The sequence below is a fragment of the Caretta caretta genome, chromosome 19 (genome assembly GCF_965140235.1).
Source record: "Caretta caretta isolate rCarCar2 chromosome 19, rCarCar1.hap1, whole genome shotgun sequence".
NCBI lineage: Eukaryota > Metazoa > Chordata > Testudines > Cheloniidae > Caretta > Caretta caretta.
In genome coordinates, this window is record NC_134224.1 from 6,874,678 (window position 1) to 6,895,392 (window position 20,715).

Genomic DNA, 20,715 nt, shown 5'->3' on the forward strand with positions numbered 1-20,715 from the left:
TAGTATCCATATTATATATAGTATTGGTAAAATTATTCTAGAAAGCTATTAATACTTTTACTAACACATGCTATAGCGTTAATATCTCTTTATAAGTATATCGTGTTTTTAAACAGACTTTTAATATTGAAAAAATTATTAAATATTGACCATGCTAAAATTGATTCTGCCATTTCCTCTTGAACCTTCCACCGTCATGGATCTGGATCCTGCTCCCACTGCCTGTGGGCCCTAGCGGGGTAGTGAGTACGGTAGGTGCACATAATGATATAGAGAAGGGAAATATTGCTCTTGACAGGGCCCAGAATGGGCTAGTATGCAGCAGGACAGTGGTGTTGCACCTGTCTCAATCTGTCATCTTGTTCTCCAAAATCTCAGCTTGCATACATAAAATAATGATATTAAATAAGTCTCTGTTATGGTTGTGAAATCTCAAAAATGTGAACCAAGCAAGACTGCAGCAGAGATAAATCTGCAGAGAGCCTGGAACAATAGCTCAGAGAGGTGTGAACTGCCTCATTCAACTAAGAGAGACAGGATGGGTGAGGTAATATCTTTTATTGGACAAACTTCTGTTGGTGAAAGAGGCAAGATTTTCCAATTTACAGAGCTCTTCTTCAGGTCTAGGAAAGGTACTCAGTGTTACAGTTAAACACAAGGTGGAACAGATTGTTAAGCCTAAGGGAATGGGCGACAGCAGATGGGTCACTTGATGATTACCTGTTCTGTTCATTCCCTCTGAAGCATCTGGCATTGGCCACTGTTGGAAGACAGGATACTGGGCTAGATGGACCTTTGGTCTGACCCAGTATGGCCGTTCTTACAGGGTTAACACATACTGTAAAAGACTGAAGTAGATGGCTATTTTTAGCACACCAACCTGAGGTGAGCTAGCACAAGTCTGTCTACCCGGGCTGGGAGGCTTGCTCCAAACTGCAGCATAGACATACCCTGAGTGGTGTTGCCTGGTGATGCACACAGGCAAAGCTGGTCTTGTGTCCAGAGTTTGGAAAAGCACCACCATTTTCCTAATTTGACCCATTCCCTCACAGAAAATGCTCTAGAAGCTTTAGCTGGTCTAATGTCCTTAAATCCATGCAGAACAGATGGGATCTGGGCTTTTATGGTGTTTTTGGAAAGATTCCCCTGTATTAATTGCCCAGAACATATTGTATCTGTCTTAGATGTATAAAGAACTGAATAAAAGCCTGTGGGTCCTAGATGATTTCAAACCTCATGCTTACAGCACCCAGTCATCCCTTCCATTCCTCAACAAAGGGGACTATAAACCAGCAGGTATCTGGAGGTTGCCTGGCCATTTAATTCTCACCAAATATGTTTTTGATTTTGAGCCCGCAATGATTCAGCCTGTAACAAATCCTTCTCTAACAGGAGTCCAGAGAAGAGACTGATCCTTTATGGTGTCAATGCTTTAGATGAGGCTTTCAGAAAAGGGAACACGTGCAGGGAGATGAAAGAAGCAAGGAAAGGGTCCTGCTGCCTTTTGGGGGGGGAACCTCGGTCTGAGTGTGAGACTGCAGTGAGCAGTGGTCTTGTCACAGCACCTGGGGCTGAACTGGGGTGAATCCTTGAGGTCCTTTCCACCCTTACATTTCTGTGAAGATCACATCCCCTTTCCTCCCTACACATGACTTATAACACACAGCACATCAAACAGAAGGAGCTACCTCTTCAGCATGTTCTGCTTCCAGATGGCCTGAATTATAGTTATCAAGAAAGAAACGGTAGCAAACTGCATAGGTGCTCCCGGGGCAGGTGTCCCGCCAAGCTATTTACAGGAGTGATATTTTATCTTTAATTACCACAGCTCACGTGCGCTGGGACTGAGGCCTGCTGCAGTAACAGTGCACTGTCCAGTTAAAGAACCACATTTTATTTGGTAAGGAAACGTTAAAAGCTAGCTGTAAAGGAGGGCTTGGGCCCAGCTGGGTGAACGGAACCCTCGGTCCCCCTCTCGGAACACCACATGCCAGAGCCTACAACAGCCCAGCTGGTTGGCAAGGACACAGTGGTGCGTCTCCTGCAGGGGACGGGAGAGGTTCACCACAGGTGCAATCCAAGCCGTACGGATGCTGCTTCCCAGCCTCACAGTGCTGACAGGCTCCAGCAGCAGGATCCATTTCCATGACATCTGTGGAGGTTGGGCAGCATCTCCTGATAGGTAGTGCTTCCTGCCAAGCCCTCCCTCTTTCAAAAGGCACCGCCTGCTTTTTGCCCTCCACTCCTCAGCCCCTTCCGGGCTGATCATTAACAGCCATGGGAGGACTGGCACTTCAGAGGTACCATTTGGGGAGATCGTCGGGGTAGCTGCAGTTCAGAGCAGGGTCAGCCATAGGAGTGCTTAGGACAAAGGGGCACACAGCAAGCTGAGGAAAGAAGCCCTCACCAGGGGAAGGCTGTTAGGATGGCATCAAGAGGAGTCCATTTCCCTCTGACACCTTAAATTTAAAGCCAAGCCTGGGAGTTTTCAGCCCCCAAAGGCCTCCAGCTCCATGGGCTGGTGCATTACTAAATTCTTTGCCTAACAGCCCAGTGAGAAGCTGTGTTTCCATTGAGATCTCATCCCTTTACATCTCTTTAATGGAAATCCCTGCTTCTAGTTCTCCTTAAGTGTAGGCACCACTTACAGCCTGAAGGGATGCTCAAAGACAATCCCGACTTGGGTAGGCTGGTTCTTTGCCACCCCCAGCTCCACCAGGAGGCAGGAGCGGTTGTTCTGCCCAGGGACAGGATACAATGCAAGCCCATCTCACGACAGCCACAAGACCTGTGTAAAACTGGGCTCATCTGGAGTGACACATCCCCATGAGGGCAAAATCAAAACTGCAGCTCAGTGCCACAGAGGTTGCATGGCATTGAGGAGAAGAGCATGGGGAGGACGAACAGGGGACAAGACCCGGTGCCAATGTTTGGCAAGTGATGAACAAAGGCCCAGGCCTGGGGTAAAGCAACTGATTCCTTGAATGCTGTTTGAGGACGGTAAGCTCAGGGCATGTCTACATCATAACTGTAACAGCACTATACTGGAAAAATACTCCTGGTGTGGACGCAGCTTAAAACCAACAACCCTTGCTTCTGCTGATATGGCTTGTTCCAGCCACCCTGACCAAGACAAGCTAAAGTTCCATTTTGGTGGTATAGCTGTCTCTACACTAGTGGCTTCGGTTGGCACAGCTCAGTCAGTCAGCGATCACAGCTCTTCGCATCCCGGACCGACAAAGCTCTGCTAGCAGGAAAACGTCTGTAACGTAGACACCGCGGAAAGGGTACAATGTACTGCACCTTGACCCCAGCTCCTGCGAAAATGCTGAACTGGCTTCCAGCTCATCAATACTTCCTCCTAACACCCAAAGGAGGGCCCTGCTATGGAGGAGCCCCCCAAACAGCTCTCGGGATCTAGTGACGCACCGGCATCAGAGCCCTGACCCTCTCCATGCCAAGCATTTCCTGCTCTCCCTGCTTACTTGCAAATATTTTACGTATGCTCCATGGTGGATGAAGCCTGTAATTAGGATACAGGAAAAGAACATCATTCTCTCGAGAAAGATACAGAAAACTTGGCTCGCTGTGTATGGTGTAGGGGGAAAGAATACAGACACACCAGCAAGTAGTTTATGTGCATTTCTATTGGATATGAAGATACATACAACAGATCCTACACACAGGTTATCTGCACCATCGCAAAAAGAGTTTGTGGATTTCTAAACAGCAGGAGCTGAGGAAAGTCCGGATACAGGCTGCAGCCCTTCACCTTAACTAACCTTCCAAAAGCGAGGCGTGGTCCCATCAGGTCGTAAATACATTCTCTTGCTCAGTAAGTCCCAGTTTGCATTGAGAGGCAGAGAGAGACTTCCCTGAGCTGACAGTAGTGATACTTCAGGCAATGGGGCCAGAAGACAAAACCAAAGCCAAGCTCCATTGAGTACGTTCCACTGACTTTAAAGAGAGACCCAGGCTAATCAGCAGGCTAAGACCTCCTGCTCTGTGATGACCAGAAAGATTCCAGCTTGTTAGGTCCTGTCTCCACTAGAGACTTAATTCATTAACCAGAAAAGTCTTACTGGTTCAATACCGTTTGAACTTCAAGTGGAGACAGGATGAGTGTACAGTAGCACCTTCTGCTGGCTGATCCCAAAAACAGCACTGTAGATGGTTTACAAGGGCCCTGTGCAGCTGCCTAGAGATAAGCTGCTTAGCAGTGTTGCCAGAAGAGAAACAGTGGGAAGAAAAATTAAAGTTCCCCACCAAACGGCTCCAGTCTAAGAAAGATAAAAGAGTGGAGAGTGACTGAAATTTACTTGAGCTGATCATGTTTGGTTTTAATCAAAGGAGGATGGTACTGAAAATAAAAGTATATTGTGAACTAAAGTTTTAGTGAGGCCTGCTTCAAAACTAGCAGAGGATTGGGGAGATTTACATGAGTGGAGGAGTTTAGAGAAATGGTTATCTGAGGGCCAATCCCAGAAGTCTTTGCTCAGGCAAGACTCCCAAACTGAAGTCGGTGGGATTTTGCCCCCATAAGGACCGGTTAAAGCAGCAGATTCCCCATCTCATGGGACTGACAGGATGGAGAAATGGTGCGCTGCTCTCACACTCTGCTGAAGGGAGAGATTGCATGCATCCATTTCTCTCAGCAATCTTTCCATGCAGAGCAGCTGTCAGCCAGGAAGATGGTCAGATGGGTACGTTACTGGGGAAGGGTACTTGTGAATGAGGTGCTGTTACGACAAAGTCAAAAGGAGCCTGCCAGAGCACTGGAGCAGCGGCACGTCACAGCCAGTAGACTATCCATGTGGACATGGCTCCCTTCTCAGGGGCTGAGCCTAGAGCACATTGCTCATGGTCCCAACTATTCAGACAAGGACAAAGCTGAGGTTTTGTCTTTCTGGAACCACTGCTTTGTAAACACCTACCGTGGGGCAGCACAGAGGCCCTTCCACAGGAAAGGGATCTAGACAATAACCTGGAGGACCTCCTCACCCCCTCACGGTATTCATGTGCAAAACAAGTAGGAAGTAGACCTTTGGATTAACTCTTTAATACACTTGTGCATGTGTGCGTATAGCGTAGAGGCAACTGTGAATTATAAGGCTATTGAGACATCAGCAGGTTCTGGAAATATCAAGAGCCCAGAGGGACGGCTGCTAGGGGGCTTTCTGATGTGTCCAAGACCCCACACTGTTTCTCCATTTCCTTTTGCTCCCAAACAATACATGGACTGTATGACAAAGTAAAACAGCCTCTTCCCTCCTTCTTCTAAGGGAAAGAGAAAGTGCTAACCAGGAAAAAATAAGCCAGCACACCCCAGCAGCCTGCCTTCAGGCAGGTCGGTTTTAAACCAGGAAGAGAAAAAGGAGCATCCAAGGCTGGGAAATGCTTCAAATTCTCCCCATTTCCACTCTCTGCTTTAAAGTCACGTTGAAAGCAGGACGGCTGCAGACCGCGCTCGTGACATTTCCAGTTGTTTGGATGCTATGAGCTGGCGGGAGAGACTGGAGACGGTTCACCCATCTGGCCCCCTGTGCTGCACTAGCTTTTAAAAGGGCATCACAGCCCACCACTAACAAGGTCTTTTAGCAAAAGGGCCAATCAGTTGAAAATCCGTGTATTAGATATCCACGCACACGCAGGAAAGTGGGTCAATCTAGTTTATATATATCCATATATAAAAGTGTATGTTGCCCTGCACATTGTTTTATATATCATATATATATATGTATATATTAAAAAAAAAAAATCTCCAAAAGCCTAAACTGGAAAATCTCAAAGTCCCCAGTCTTGGGACTAAGGAAAGGACATTAGATCAGTCTGTGGAACCATTCATATGTTACTATCCCTTCCCCTATCTCCACCTGCTTAGTCAGCACAGCGAGAGCATTCCTCAGTCCCAACCTAACCCAAAGCTCCTATGCTCAGTTCTCCGGGGTTCTCCACAGGTTCTGTGCAGTGCATTGGCTTTGCTGACCGAAGACAATCCTCCCTGGGGCACTGCTGCGCTACAGCACCCCCTAGTGCTGGCTCACCAGAGCTGTCTTGAGATGGGTCCTTTAGGGGTTCCAGCGTGTCTGCTTCGGCCTGGGGTGTATGGGCACACAGGTCCTGCACCTTCTTGTTCAGGTCATTGCGCTCGGTCTGAAGGGCTCGGCAAAGCTTCTCCAGGCGCTGGATTTTCACCTGAAGCCCTTCCAGCTCCTTATCCCGAAGGGTTTTCTGCAAAAAGAGTCAACGGTCCCTAAGCAGTGAAGGTGAGGAATTGAGAGTCTTACTGCTAAGACAGAAACCTAGAGTCTGAGGCCGGGGAAGAGAGGCAAAGGGAAACTCCTGGAAGAAACAGTCCAAGTTCACAGGCAAACATATCAGCAGTCAGCAAAGGACCCAACATTCATATGCTGTCACCACCCTCTTCAATTTACCTGTTCCCTTGCGGGACAGGGAGTGACTGTCCATCTCGGTAGCACCTTCCTTTCAAACACCATCATTAACCCTTGCTTCCTCACCACTAGTTTGGTGAGTCTCGTTATCCTCTGTACACTGAGGTGAAGGGACTTGCCCAAGATCACACAATGAGTCAGAGGCAAAGCCAGGAACCAGACTCTTGGTACTTACTCCCAGTTGCCTGTTCTAACCCCTAGATTGCTCTCTGATGCATTCGCCATTGGCTATTTGCCAGTCTCAGTGTACCCAACAAAATGCAAAGCTGAACCAGACGCCTGACAAGTTGCCGCAGCATGGTACCACGGACGGGGCTTACCTCCTCGGCCATCTCCAGCAGAGCCTTGTTGCTGCTCTCCCAGCGAGACCGATACACAGTGGTCTCTTTCTCCAGCTTCTTGATCTTTTTTGTCATCTACAGAAATACAGCAATAGAAGGAAAAGAGAAACAGTGATACAGAGCGTCGCAATTGGACAGTTTCTACAGCACCCTCGAGGGGGCATGGACATTCCCAGAGCAAGGGGTCAGATGCCAGCCGGCCCAGGAAAGTGCAGCAGCCCTTCCGCCTTGCCTCATCTCACCCACTGGAGTCAGTTTCACTGAGAGGGAATATTGACCAGGCCTCCCCAAGCCTCTGATACCCACCACCCACTGACCAGGGCACAACAAACCTGAACAAGAGCTGGGACTAAGCCACCCCCACACCCAGCTCTAAACTCCCCTAACCTTTGGGAAGGCTCAGGTGCAGGCTCTGCCAATCACGGCTAACCCTCAACCAACCTCTCCCACCCCACCCCAGACCAACTCCACCCACCCCATTGCACAGGAAAGCTCCTTCTGCTAATGATTGCTGAATCCAACTGGTTTACTTCCCAGGAGTACACAGCTCCTGGAAAATTTCTGAGGACGGTGAAAGCTGGCCTCCATGTAATCAAGGAGTTGTCACTTTACCAGCTTGGAAACCCAGTGGGGATGGTGGCAGACAGTGGCTCTAACATCAGAGAGGACCATGCCAGCTCTCTGGCCAATAGGGGTGGCAGCCACAGTACCTTTTCCATCTCCTGTTTGAATGTAGTGAACACCTCACTGCTTTTGGAAAGCGTGTTCTGAAACTCCTCAAACTTCTCTGTGTAGAGGGCCAGCTAGGGAGAGAGGGAATTACAGCTCAGTGCCAAGTACCTTGACACTGCACAGCAAGCATCTCGTTCCAGCCTCCCTTCCCCATTCCTCCCCAGTTCAGCGTCCAGCATGGGAGAGGCTGGATTTCTGTGAAGAACTGGGCTGACTCTTAGGATTCAAGCCCTTGTGGTTCAGTTGGTCCTGCTCTGGGCAGGGGGTTGGACTAGATGGCCTCCAGAGGTCCCTTCCAACTCTGTTATTCTATGATTCTATGATTCAGTAGAGTTCAGGGCTCTATGGTGTAACTCGTAGCACCAAGCTGCTATGCTCAGAGTCCTGGACTAGACAGAGGGGAACAATCCTCCCGTCTTGCTTAGGCCCAGTCCTTCAAGGTGGTGCATGCCCTCAACTTCCACTGACTTCAGCATCTCGCAGGATCAGGCTTTCTGTCCCATGTGAAAGAACAACCTACCTCAGCACTGAGAAAGATGCTGGTAACATTGGGACCTCCTCCTTCCTCCAAGGAAGCACAGAGGTTAAAGGGCATAGGGAAGTCCCACCCTGCATTGTACCTCCTGTGCTGTACCAGGAGCCAACACACCAGTGAAGACCACCCCCTTCCTCCCCCAGGGAAACGGGTTTCCTTCCACCTCTTTGCAGGTGGAAGGGAACCATAAGAGCCAGACAGCCTGGGCTGTGCTACGTCACCTGCTGCTTGAGATGGGTCTCCTGCTGCTTCATCAGCTCACACATTCTCTGAGACTCCACGGCCTCTTTCAGCAGCTAGAGGAGAAGGAGGGAGATGGGAATGCAGTTAGCTAACTGGACTCCAGGGAAGAGCTTGAGTCCATCCTAGCTCGGGAAGGGCCAGCTGGGTCAGAATCAGACACACCTGCAAGGCAGGGGCTTGGCACTGATCCAATAGTGAAGTACAACCAGTGCTGAAGAACAGACCAGGGCTTCTATTGCTGGGGACGGCCACTGCAGAGGATACTGGACTGGGACAGCCTGATCTGGCTGGGCAATTCCTTACCTCCCAACAGGCCAGCTGCTCTTAGGAAAGCGTTAGCAGGGAGGCGAGAACTAAAAGGTTCAACAGGATTCGCTAAGATAGTTGCCAAAGCTGGAGACTTACAAAGTCCTTCTCCCGCTGGTGTCTCTCCTCTGCCTCCTTCAGCATCTCCTGGGCCTGCTGGAGCTTGGCATCCACCAGCTGCTGCTGCAAGTCCTTGTGTTTGAACACCTTATCGATATGCTGCCAGGGGAAATACAGGGGCTGTTACTAACATGGTCACCTAGGCTCTGCTCCCCACATAACGCGTCAGCAATTCCACAGGAGCAGAGGGGCATATGACCCAGGAGGACATGTCCACAGGCCACCCAGGAGCCCTGTGCGTTCTATGTGGGGCATGCCCACTAGTTCATAGTACCTGGCTTACCGAAGGAGGGACCTCAATGGTTTCAGTTCCAATAACCCACGTGACTGCAAGGGAGAGGCACCAGTCTGGTGCTTAGAGCACAAGGCTCCTGGGTTCTAATCCTCTCTCTGCCACTGGCTTGCTTCACCTCTCTATGCCTCAGTTTCCCATTTGTAAAATGGCGATAAAGAGTATCAGGCAGGTCTGGGGTGAATAGCTCTGTGCAGCCAACAGCACTGCAGTTCAGTGTTATCATGACATAAATTAATATCATCCCAGTCTCCAGGAATCCACATCACCTTGCGGGTGCAGGTGGGGGGTATATGTGAAGGAAAAGAGGAGGAAACATCCCCCTCCCAGCCAGCCCAGGCCCGAGGATTCCATCTGCTCTGCAGAGCCCCCACCCTATCCCTCCTAGGCCCCAGGATTTCTCCTCCGATGGGTGCCCCACCTCCTCCCGCAGCTCATACTGCTCAATGAGTTTTTTCAGCCTCTCTGCCAGCTCCATGTTCTCCTGGCGCAGCTTGGAGTTCCGCTCATTGTGCTGCTCCATCTGCAGCTGGATGTCATTCAGCGTCACCTGGAAATGGGACGTCACTTCCTTCCGCTTCTCCTCCTCCTCCCGTGCACGCTGGACACCTTCCTCCTATGGGAGAAGATGAAAAGGAACAGAGAGACCCAGGTCAATCCCCCGCGTAATGCACAGGGAACATCTGGACCAGTTGACCCACAGAGCAACTTACCCAGATCACCCTGCCCTCCAGGGCACAGGTGCTATTGTTTAGGCCAAAGAGGAAAGAGGTTTGAGTGGCCCCTGCCCTGCACCCTCCCGTCCCTAGCCCATCTTGGTGCTCTTTCCGCCCCCCCAGCCCCCCCCATCTCCAACTATCCATCCACCTGAGACAAAAGGCAGGCAAGATGGATGAGTCAGATCTGCCCATTTCAGCTGTCCTGTCCTCTGCTGGGTAGGTTTGGTGATGGGGAAGAGATGGGCAGTATCATGGAGTGAAATCTAACGCAGGGCTATGCAGAAAGTGGGCTGGCCTCAGACAGTCTCACACAGACCAGACTGACCTCCCATGTGGGGTACAGCTGAATGCCAGACACTGCTTTCTACCCAGGGGTTCCCAGTTACGAAAACTCAAGAGTGCAACTGGTACTCCAGGCTCCCAGCTTCCCACCTTACCAAAGAGCCTCTGTGCTGGATGCCAGGGCACTGCCATTGCACAACTCCTTCATCTAAGATGCTCTAGCCCATCACAAAGCACCAGTTGCTCTAAACTGCCTGACAGTCTCGCTAGGCATGCCAAATCCCCAGTCTTCACTGTCTATGCAAGCGAAGAAGCAGTGCAAGATTAGCACACTAACGAATGGCAGGCAGTAGGCAATGGCTAGTACAGCCAAGCCCTTACTCTGGTAAATGGGAACAATCACCCTAACAGGTTGGGAACCACTGATCTGGGGAAGAGAGAGAAAGCAGTTCCGTTCCGTTGGTGCCTTTCTCTCATGTTCAGAGCCCCCAAGGTGGGAAGCGAAGAGGCTCTTGCCTTGAGGGTGCGGTTGTGTCTCTGGAGCTCGCGGCACAAGCTCTCCAGCTTGCTGCGGGCCAGGATGGCCTTGCTATGTTCACTCCTCAGATGATCCTTCTCCTGTACTAGCTGCGTCTGCTTCTTCTGAAGGATTTTCATCTGCTTCTGGGAGTTCCTGTGCTCTTCCAGCTGGAGGGAGGGAGAAGCAGAGAGGGAAAGATGCAGCAAAGCAGACTCCAGCTACACCTCAGGGAGAGGGTTCTGGGTTCAGGGTGAGAATGTTCTAGCCCCCAAGAGAATAACGATAGCATCCCAGTGCAAACAGCCACTGCAGTAATGAGGCCTGGAGAAATCCATGGCTTATACAGGCCCCCATTCCAGCAAGGGCTCTCACTGGGCACAGCACCTTTCCTACAGCCAGGGGTTGGCTCTAGCATTAAATACTGTCCTTGAGTTAGATGAAGGTGGGGTGTGGAGTGCAGTGTTTTCTCAGTGGCATGGGCACCTCTATCCCTGGACTCAATCACTCTAGAGGAACCACTTTGGGCACCATTTGCTACTCTGGATTCCGATGGAACTTATTTCTGTGAGGAAGGCTCTGAGTCAGGCCGTTCCCTGTACAGCTAATCCATATCCATGTGCTTATTTCAGGTATTACAATAGCTCTTATATTGTGGAGAGGGAGTGATGTCTAGTGGTTGGTGCAGGGGAAATTGGGAGTCAGGACTTCTGGATCCCATTTGTGGCTGTGTCAGTGATTCTGGGGCAGCTATTTCCCCTCTTTGTGCATCAGTTTCCACACCTGTGAAATGGTGATGAGGCTACCCGCCTGGTAGAGGGATTGTGAGGTTTCTTGCATGCAAGGTGCTGTGGACATGCTAAGTATTAATCAACCCTCACAAACTCCATGAGAGATGGGTCGGTAGCATTATCCCCTGCTCTAGATTCACAGATTCCAAGGCCAGAAGGGACCATTGTGATCATCTAGTCTGATCTCCTGTATGGCACAGGCCATAAAACCCCGACCCTTGGTAAATTGTTCCAGTTCTAGAGTTGGGGAAGCTGAAGTACAGAGAGAAGAAGGGTCTTGCCCAAGGCCACACAGCGAGTCAGTATCAGAGCTGGGAGTAAAATTCAGGAGCTCTTACCCCCCCCCAAACTCCATCCACTAGACAGTACTGCCTTTCTGAATAGTCAGTCTCCCCTTTGGCATGCACTTCCCTTGAGCCTCCTTATCTCTGTCCCAAGCACCATGTTTCCTGGGCTGTGTACTGTTTTGTCCTCTCTCAGTGCAGTGTGTTGGGAAAATGGGACCTGCCAGCAGATATAACGGCACACGGGTGACACTGAATACCGGGCCGGTTCTATCTCAGGAGCACACCACAGCTGGTTCATTGCATTTGAGCTCTTTGGCCCTACCCCGGCTTGTTTTGCTCTCTCTGTGCAGAGTACGGTCCAAGTTAGCAGGCCAGAGAAAGACGGTCTTTAAAATGGCCATATATAACACTCCTGACATCGATAGCAGGGTGGAGCTTGGAAACCCCACAATACCAATCTGCCCAAGGCACTTCTATACTCGCTTATACTTCTGCTGTGCAGAGACGGCTAAATGATCACTAGAAAACAGACTGAGCCTAACAAACTCTCTCCACCTGGGGCCTAGCTGCATTTTTGAACCCAAGTGTCCAGAGAGCCTAGGAAGCCATGTTTCACGTGAAAATAACTGCAGCGTATGCATGGGCTGTCCCCCTCAATCTAGGGACATGTCTGTCTCCTGTGTCGCCAAACAATCTCGATCCCTCGGCCGTGAGAGACGTCTCCTGCCCTAGAGCCTGAAGTGTAGTGCTAGGAACTGACCAGCTCAGCGTATTTCTTGCACAGTGCCGCCAGCTTCTCCTCTGGGGTGCTCAGTGTGTTCAGCGTCTGCATCAGCAAAGTGATCTCCTTGCCTGGAAGGCAAGACAGAAAGCAGAAACAGCTCTTTCACCCAGAGCTCTGGGTCACAAGGCAAAGGGGAAACATCCAGGTGGAAACCAGAAGCTGCTACATTCCCTGCTCCAAATACACACAAAACCACAGCTAGGATCCCTGATGCACTTCTCAGATTCTCCACATGAATTTAAGCCATCTGTGTAATTTAATTTGGGGCGGTTTCCTTGGGAGGATGGACTCTAGAGACCTAGGTTCAATTCCCTGCTCCGCCACTGACTTCTTGTGAGACCTTGAGAAAGTTACTTAAGTCCAGGTCCTCAGAAGGTATTTAGGCACCTCACTGATTTCAAAGAGAGTTAGGTGCCTAAACAGAAATCTTCCCAGGCCTAATTTTTAAGCCTGACTCAGACCCAAGCCCACCTGACGTAAGCCCAAGAAGGTCAAGTTGTTTCCCAATCTGACCCCAACGCTTCCCCACCCCCGAACCTGCATCAGCACCACTGTTGTCTCCTGCTGGGGGGTTGGATCTTCTCCCCAGGCCCATGGGATCAGTGCGGAGGCAGCTGCAAGTGCCTGTGTGCATTGTGCCTCCTCAGCACAACCAGTCTGCAGCGCACACGGTGCAGCGCGATGGTGGTGCTCAGTACGAGCAGGGCAGGCAGCCACCCAAGTGCTGACCCCCAGGCAGGAGGAGTGCCGACCAGAGCCGGTCTGGTTGTTTTCCCACCTGACCCAGACCTGACACCTGCAGTCAAATCCCACAGGGTTCAGGTCAGGCTGCAGGGCTTTATAGCTAAATACCTTTGAAGATCTGAGCCTCAGTTTTAGTTCCCCATCTGCACACAGATCCCATGAGAATAAGTATATTAAATCAATGAGATGCTCAGATATTACAGTGCAGGGGGGTCCTATCAATACTAATATAGATGGCTGGATAAGCAACTTGACCTAGGCTGCACAGTCAGCATGTGGCTCAGCAGGGAATAGAACTTGGGAGTCTTGGACTTGCACGTCCAGGTTTAACCGCTAAATCACCCCAACCCCCGGTAAATGCAGCAGAAGAAAGAAGTTTAGTGCATAGCTGTGTGCGCAATTTCATGCCTAATTTGTAAATGCAATTACAATAAACGTAGATGCAAATTAGACAGGCAATTGCACACTCGTTTTGCACGCTTACCCTATTTAGAAATCCTCTGTTGCTAGCTTATGCAGATCAAACAGGGCAATTTACTTTCTCACCCAAATGCAGGAATAACTGATGGTCTCTGTAGGATCTCACCTACATCCTTTTCTTTTATCGAGAGCGTGTGTGGGGGAAGACAGTTCTTAGAAGCCGTGCACTCAGCCTGGCCCAAAGCGCAAAGCTGTATGTACATGCCCTGCCCAAAACTGTGTGCACCTGGAATTCAGAGACTTCGTCAGTGCTCAGGGCTGGTCTGTGCCTGAGCAGCACAGGGCATATGTCTTCACATCCCTATGGCACATGGAGCCATATCGTTTTTCAACATTGCTGTGCAGTGCATGGCTAGGATGCTTATTTCAGAGGCTTTAGCAGAGGGCAGTTAAATCACTATGAAAATGGAAGGCCCCAGGAGGAAAGTTCCCCACCCCAGAGTGGCCACAGACCAAAGCTAGGAATCCCTACCGAGACCCTTGGCTTTCTTTTTCTCCTGGGCCCGTTTCTGATCACGCTCCCCACACTCGTCGTTGGCTCGGAACTCTTCGGTCCCCTTGGAGCCCTCCTTCTCTCCATTCATCTCAGGGCAGCCTGGCTCCTGCTCGCCGTTCCTGGGGGATTCGCTCCGGCACTTGTCTGCTTCGTCTGGCTCCACGGGCTCGCTCTGCCCACCATCATCTCCTGGACCTTCTTGGCTGGCATCCACACAGTACGTGTTCAAGATGTCCTCCAGCTGCCTGCTCAGCTCTTCAGAGACATCACACGTGGCAGGCTGGGAGGATTTTGTCTCCTCCTCCACATGAGAAGCTATGGGAGATAGGTGAGGACAAACACATGATACTTTCTCTAACAATTTCTATCCTGCTAGCTCCTCTCTACTGTAGCCCTGTGTAATAACCAGAGAGCAGTGGAAAGGCTTCCTACCAGGGCCAGCAAACTTTAAGCAACATACATTCTCCTGGGGTATTGCATCTCTAACTAGCTGCTCTGACAGTGGAGCTGCACTTCTAGCTAAGTTCCCTTCCAATCTAGGGAGCATGACCAGGCTCCCAACATCTGTCGGTGGCAAAACTCCCAATACGTTTATTGGGAGCAGGCTCAACATGCGTTTTCCTTCATAAGAACAGCCTACTAATATCCATTCCTGGAGTGAAGTATATGGTTTAGAACCTTTCTCCTTATGCACCACCCTGACAGCTAAGGTCAGTAAGGTCCTCCTGCTGAGAATCCCAATTTGATCTCTTGAAGATTGGCAGCAGTTGATGAAGTCATCGCAGCCACTGGGCATTCACCAGACCCCAAATTTACTGGTCATCAGTGTGGATGGCAGGGTTCATTTCAACCAACTACTTACTTGACTAGAGAGCTTTCCCCAGCTGGAGGGTTATTTTTGTTATTTCTATAGCACCAATAGGAGAGCAAATGTATAGGCTCATGGGTGGTGCTGGTGAGGGGCAACTAATAATAATGCCCAGTAAAGCAGGTCTGTTTGATTTTTTGACTCTAAAGTCCAAGAGGTCACAGCAATGGGTGAACAGTAAATAATTCAATACAGCCAGCTCAGAACCAGTGGTGGATGCATCTTCATGCCTTTGTATCCACCATCCCATACACACGGTTACTACTTTGGGACTGCACATATACAGACATTACACACACCTGAAATGAAACCCAGGACTCTGCTTCTAAAGCCACAAGCCTCCTGCATGAGTGAATGGAAATTTGTTACAACAGCCACCCCAGAGAGAAAGCCACAGCCAGACATGGCCACTCAGTTCAAAATGGAAACACACCCTCATTCTTATCCTGCTCCTCACTGGTCAGGCTCTCAGCATTGCCATCAGCAGAAGGCTCAGAGTTGCATGTCCTGGACTGGCTTGGGGAGTCCCCAGCTTCAGGGGGAGCTGCAGCCTCGGCTAAGACTCCTTCCTGTAGCACCAGATTGCTGTTCATTTTGGGAGGACTAGCAGGCAGCAAAGCAGCTTTGTTCTCCCCACCTTGGTTCTTCATCAATGCTCTTCTCCCCACTCAGTCTCAATAAACCCTGGTGAAAGAGAAAGGTCACCTGAGTTTAGTTGTAAGAAATGAGGATTCATGAGATTTTAGCAGAAATCACCACCCTGCAACAGACTGACTGTGAGGTGAAATCAACAGGAATCGACACACTCAGAACTGGGAGAGCAAGGTTCTTCACTGACCCTCCCCATCCACTGCTAGTTGTAAGACGCATTTGCTGCCTCTCACTCAACAGCAGCTTTGTGAACCCCATTCTGCTATTGGAAAGCGCACGCATCCTTTCTCCCATATCTCCAAGCTATCCCGCTCGCCATAAAGAGTTCCATGTCTGGATAACTGTTCCTCCAGTTGAGTAAACTGCTCCTCCAAACCCCTGGAGTAAATGGTTCTCTCACTTCTGTATTCTGCAGACTGCAGCCTTCTGATGGACCCAAGTTCCCATCCCTCACTTCATGCTTTGCTCTCAGAACATTTCATTCCACAAGCCACCAGGAAATAAGTTCCATGGATCACAGCATTAGCCTAGAGGGGCCCATGCAGGCTGACATGAGAACCTCTCTCTCTAGGATTGAATGCATTGCCTTTACTAAGCACACAGGCCCTCCTAGCTCAGGAGCAACGGACAGAGGCCAAAATCTTGAATCAGGATCCTCAAGGCAGAAGAGGGACCAGCGTCTATTAAAACAACAGGTGCATTTGGCTGGAGGGAAAGCATGCAATTTCCAAGAAGAGCTGGTGGTCAGCAACAAAGAGATCCATCAACAGCTCCATGAAACACAACAGACAGACACAGGCCAAATTCAACCTTCTTTCCATTTCCATGCCCCTCCAGGGATACACTCTCTCTCTCTCACCCTCAGTCTCTCATTCACCATGCAGATGACAGGGAAAGCAATTGCTGCAGCCACTCTGCAGTCTCCCATTTCAGAGACACTTCTAATGATGAAGCACAGGCAGCTTATCTGTCCCAGGACAATTCGGATCCCACCTCTGATGAGAGAAAAGCGTTGTCCCAAATTTGGGCATAGCGCCCCATGGGTAAGTCTTCTCAGAGGGCAATGCAGGGCACAACCAGCCACGTGAAGCCAGGGGAGGCAGTTAAAAAGTAATGGGGGCCAGGCAAGCGCAGCATCTAGTCGTGCACAGGCCCCACGATGGGCCCGTCTCTCACAGGCAGGCCCAGCAGCACCGGTTTCCCACACTGCACACAGCCCCCGTGTCACGAATGCCCCCTCTCCCTGTGGCACCCCACGCGCTGCACACATCGCTACGTTACCCAGTGTGCCCCACCCAGCTCTGCAGGGCCCACAGGCTCCACTGCCTCAGCTTCCCCTGCCAGCGCCCTACGCCAGCCCCCCCTGCACTGTGCCCCCCAAGCTGCCCTAGATACCCCGCGATCCAGCCCCACTCCCACCCTGCCCCATTCACACACACACACATGCCGCCCCCCTGCTCCCCACACCCCGCCCTCTGCCCCCAAGGCAGCGGGCAGGGACGTCACCCCTACCCTGCAATGACATCACCGACGTATCGCGTGACGTCACCGCTGAGTACCCTGACGTGGCTCCCTACCCTCAGCCAATCAGTAGCGGCCGCCGGCCGCACTCCGGCAGATTGGAGAGCCCCCTACATACGGGTCCCCACAGCGCTCAGCGGCCCCTCGTCCCCGCGGCGGAGCTCTGCGACCGGGCAAGCGGTTGCAGCCTCCAGCCCGGGCCTCTGAGCGGGTACAGAGAGCGCATGCGTCGTCACCCGCCGGGCCCGCCAGCCAATCCGCGAGCGGGGCGGCGCGGGGCCTGCCGGGAAATACAGCGAAGCGGCGGCATTCGAGGCGGGCAGCCGGTGCGACTACATCTCCCGGCGTGCCTCGCGCCAGGGGGCGCTAGTATGTCTCCCGGCGTGCCTCGCGCCAGTAAGGGTATGGGGGGAGTGGTGCGGGCAGCGGGAGGAGAAGCCCCCTCCTCGTGCCCTAAGTGGCGGGGGAGAGAATTGTGAGGAGAGGGGGCAGGGAGGCACTAGCCCGACGGGGGGGGGAGCCGTGAGGAGAGGGGGCAGGGAGGCACTAGCCCGTGGGGGGGAAGCCGTGAGGAGAGGGGGCAGGGAGGCACTAGCCCGAGGGGAGGGGGAGCCGTGAAGAGAGGGGGCAGGGAGGCACTAGCCTGGGGGGGGGGAGCCGTGAGGAGAGGAGGGAGGGAGGCACTAGCCCGAGGGGGGGTGGAGCCGTGAGGAGAGGGGGCAGGGAGGCACTAGCCCGAGGGGGGGGAGCCGTGAGGAGAGGGGGCAGGGAGGCACTAGCCCGAGGGGGGGGAGCCGTGAGGAGAGGGGGCAGGGAGGCACTAGCCCGGGGGGGGGAGCCGTGAGGAGAGGAGGGAGGGAGGCACTAGCCCGAGGGGGGGGGGAGCCGTGAAGAGAGGGGGCAGGGAGGCACTAGCCCGTGGGGGGGAAGCCGTGAAGAGAGGGGGGAGGGAGGCACTAGCCCGAGGGGGGGGGAGCCGTGAGGAGAGGGGGCAGGGAGGCACTAGCCGGGGGGGGGGGAGCCGTGAGGAGAGGGGGCAGGGAGGCACTAGCCCGAGGGGGGAGGGGAGCCGTGAAGAGAGGGGGGAGGGAGGCACTAGCCCGAGGGGGGGGGAGCCGTGAGGAGAGGGGGCAGGGAGGCACTAGCCCGAGGGGGGGGAAGCCGTGAGGAGAGGGGGAAGGGAGGCACTAGCCCGAGGGGGGGGGAAGCCGTGAGGAGAGGGGGCAGGGAGGCACTAGCCCCGGGGGGGGGGGGAGCCGTGAGGAGAGGGGGGAGGGAGGCACTAGCCTGAGGGGGGTGGAGCCGTGAGGAGAGGGGGCAGGGAGGCACTAGCCCTGGGGGGGGGGAGCCGTGAGGAGAGGGGGGAGGGAGGCACTAGCCTGAGGGGGGTGGAGCCGTGAGGAGAGGGGATGCCATGAGGAGAGGGGACAGGGAGGCACTAACCTGGGGGTGGGGGGAAGCTGTAAGGAGAAGGGCTAGGGAGACACACAGGCTGGGGTGGGGAGCTATGAGGAAAGGGGAGGCCTCATGCACTAGCCTGGCTGCTGCAATATCTCAACCATAAATTCAGCAGCAGGTTTAGTTCTCCTCTCCCCCGCAACCTTTCCCCCTTGCTTTAGGAAGTGACAAAAGCATCTTTTTTGTTGATTGTGTTTGACAAGCGTTATAGGTGGAGCACAGGAAGGGGTGCCAGGCATCTGGTTTTCAACTGGAACACCTGGTCGAAAAGGGACGTTGGCAGTGCTGTTAAGTCAGTGGGGCTAAGGCAGGCTTCTTGCTGCGTGCTGTCCCTGCCCTGAGCGCTGGCTCTGCAGCTCCCAGTTGCCGGGAATCCTGGCCAATGGGAGCTGCAGGGGTGGTGTGAGCAGTGTGCACAGCCACCTGCCTGTGCCTTGGGGCCAGACATGCTGGCCACTTCCTTGAGCAGCATGGAGCTAGGGCAGACAGGCAGCCTGCCTTAGTCTCGCTGCACCACTGATTGGGAGCCACCTGAGGTAAGTGCTGCCTGGCTGGAGCCTGAACCCCCCTCCCAAACCCCCTGCCCCAGGTTGGAACTCCCTCCTGCACCCCAAGCCCCAGCCCTGAGCCCCCTCCTACACTCCAAACCCTTCATCCCCTGCTCCACCCCAGAGCCTGCACCCCCTCCCACACCCCAACCCAAGCCCAGTAAAAGTGAGGGTGGGTGGGGGGGGAGAGAGAGCATGAGTGATGGGGTTGGGCTTTAGAGAAGGGGTGGGACAGGTGCTGGGGCAAAGGTATTCAGTTTTGTGCAATTTAAAAGGTGGCAATCCTAAAGGACAGGCAGAAGCTACTTTGCCACCTTAATGTTAAGAGTTTACCTGCACCCCAGCGCAGATTAAAATGCCCTAAGCTGCACTGCAGGTAGAAGGGTAGCCTTGGTCTGGAGCAAATGTGTGCCACTGATAAAGTCAAGAAAATGACTGAATGGAAACAGACATAGGCTAGGCCATGTAGCCCTAGCTACTATACAAAGGAAGTTTGAGTTCTATGAGTGGCTGTTAAGCTGTTTGGGGAACAGCTGCACCGTTCCATACAAACATGGAACAGATGTTAGCTAAGATGGAAATTGCGTTCCTCATCCTTTACATGTTGGTGCTGCAACTGTGGCAGGCTGAGTTGTACACTTGATCCCCAGGAACAGGTCTGGGCTGCAACATACTGCTTACTCAGCAAAGGTAACCAAGAGAACATAACAGCCATACTCGGTCAGACCAGAGGTTTATCAAGCCCTGTATCCTGTCCTCTGACAGTGGCTGATGGCAAGTGCCCCAAAGAGAATGGGCAGGTTATCAAGTGATACATTGCCTGTCACCCAATCTCAGCTTCTGAGAAACAGAGGCTAGGGCCACCATTCCTCTCCATCCTGGACAATAACCATTGATGGACCTTTCTTCCATGAATCTATCTAGCTCCCTTTTGAACCCTGTTATAGTATTGGCCTTCACAACACCCTCTGGCACTGATGTCTTCTTTAGAGGGCCACATTTTGTCTAAAGAAGAAATCAGTCTGGACAGAAAGTAGAATCTCAGTTATGAACACCTTGGGAATGGAGGTTGTTTGTAACTGAACAAATTATGGTTATTTTCAAATGTTTACAACTGAACACTAACTTAATACAGCTTTGAAACTACTATGCAGAAGAAGTGAAACAAGCACAGAAAGTTTCCTTACTTTGGCAATTTTTAAAAAACACTTTCCTTTTTAGATTTTGTAGTTCACATTCAACACAGTACTTGTGCTGTATGTGTTTTTTGCTGCTGCCTGATTGTGTACTTCTGATTCCAAATGGTGTGTTGTTGACTGGTCAGTTCATAACTGAGGTTCTACTGTACTAAGGTTGGAAGAAAATTGCAGCCCCAGTAGTTAACATGTAGTAACAGCACACTCATGGATTAATTACTGCTGGATCAGGTAACCTGTATGAAAGTCTCCAATATGATCTACAATATATGCATCATGCTGTTTAATTAAACCTTGCCCCTGTGAATGAATTAGTTGGGTAATTTAAAGTGCAAGCATGTTGAGGCAGGGA

General features: G+C 51.9%; 2 protein-coding genes across 7 annotated transcripts in view; one reads left to right on the top strand and one right to left on the bottom strand.

Moving 5' to 3' along the window:
• Nucleotides 1-3,629: 3,629 nt before the first annotated feature.
• Nucleotides 3,630-17,393, bottom strand: TXLNA (taxilin alpha). Of its 2 annotated transcripts, none has more exons than XM_048826029.2 (11): nt 17,218-17,393; nt 15,423-15,673; nt 14,098-14,436; nt 12,378-12,469; nt 10,539-10,709; nt 9,443-9,637; nt 8,709-8,828; nt 8,282-8,356; nt 7,504-7,596; nt 6,773-6,868; nt 3,630-6,231 (listed from the first exon to the last, which is right to left on the bottom strand). In XM_048826029.2, the coding sequence occupies exons 2-11, from the start codon at nt 15,637-15,639 to the stop codon at nt 5,914-5,916; spliced, it is 1,716 nt and encodes a 571-aa protein (XP_048681986.2). In that variant the 5' UTR covers nt 15,640-15,673; nt 17,218-17,393; the 3' UTR covers nt 3,630-5,913. The 2 variants fall into 2 exon arrangements, with proteins under 2 accessions (XP_048681986.2, XP_048681987.2); XM_048826030.2 differs by having other exon boundaries at nt 17,153-17,393.
• A 44-nt stretch (nt 17,394-17,437) lies between these two features.
• The window catches only part of TSSK3 (testis specific serine kinase 3), a 56,886-nt gene continuing 53,608 nt past the window's right edge, over nt 17,438-20,715 (top strand). For 3 of the 5 annotated variants that reach the window (XR_007353392.2, XR_007353394.2, XR_007353395.2), the window contains exons 1-2: nt 17,438-17,557; nt 18,823-19,155. The gene's annotated coding sequence lies outside the window, so the exon portion shown is untranslated. Of the gene's footprint in view, nt 17,564-18,651; nt 19,156-20,715 lie in introns of those variants that run through there. The other 2 variants (XR_012665534.1, XR_012665535.1) reach the window with 2 other exon arrangements.

What these genes read in the sequence shown, in the direction of transcription:
- TXLNA (XM_048826029.2), bottom strand. Translation starts at nt 15,639, where the DNA reads ATGAAGAACCAAGGTGGGGAGAACAAAGCTGCTTTGCTGCCTGCTAGT. An exon ending in AAAGAAAGCCAAGGGTCTCG is followed by an intron (nt 12,470 to 14,097) that starts GTAGGGATTCCT and finishes CTTGCCTTCCAG; the next exon opens with GCAAGGAGATCACTTTGCTG. An exon ending in TCAAACAGGAGATGGAAAAG is followed by an intron (nt 6,869 to 7,503) that starts GTACTGTGGCTG and finishes GTATTTCTGTAG; the next exon opens with ATGACAAAAAAGATCAAGAA.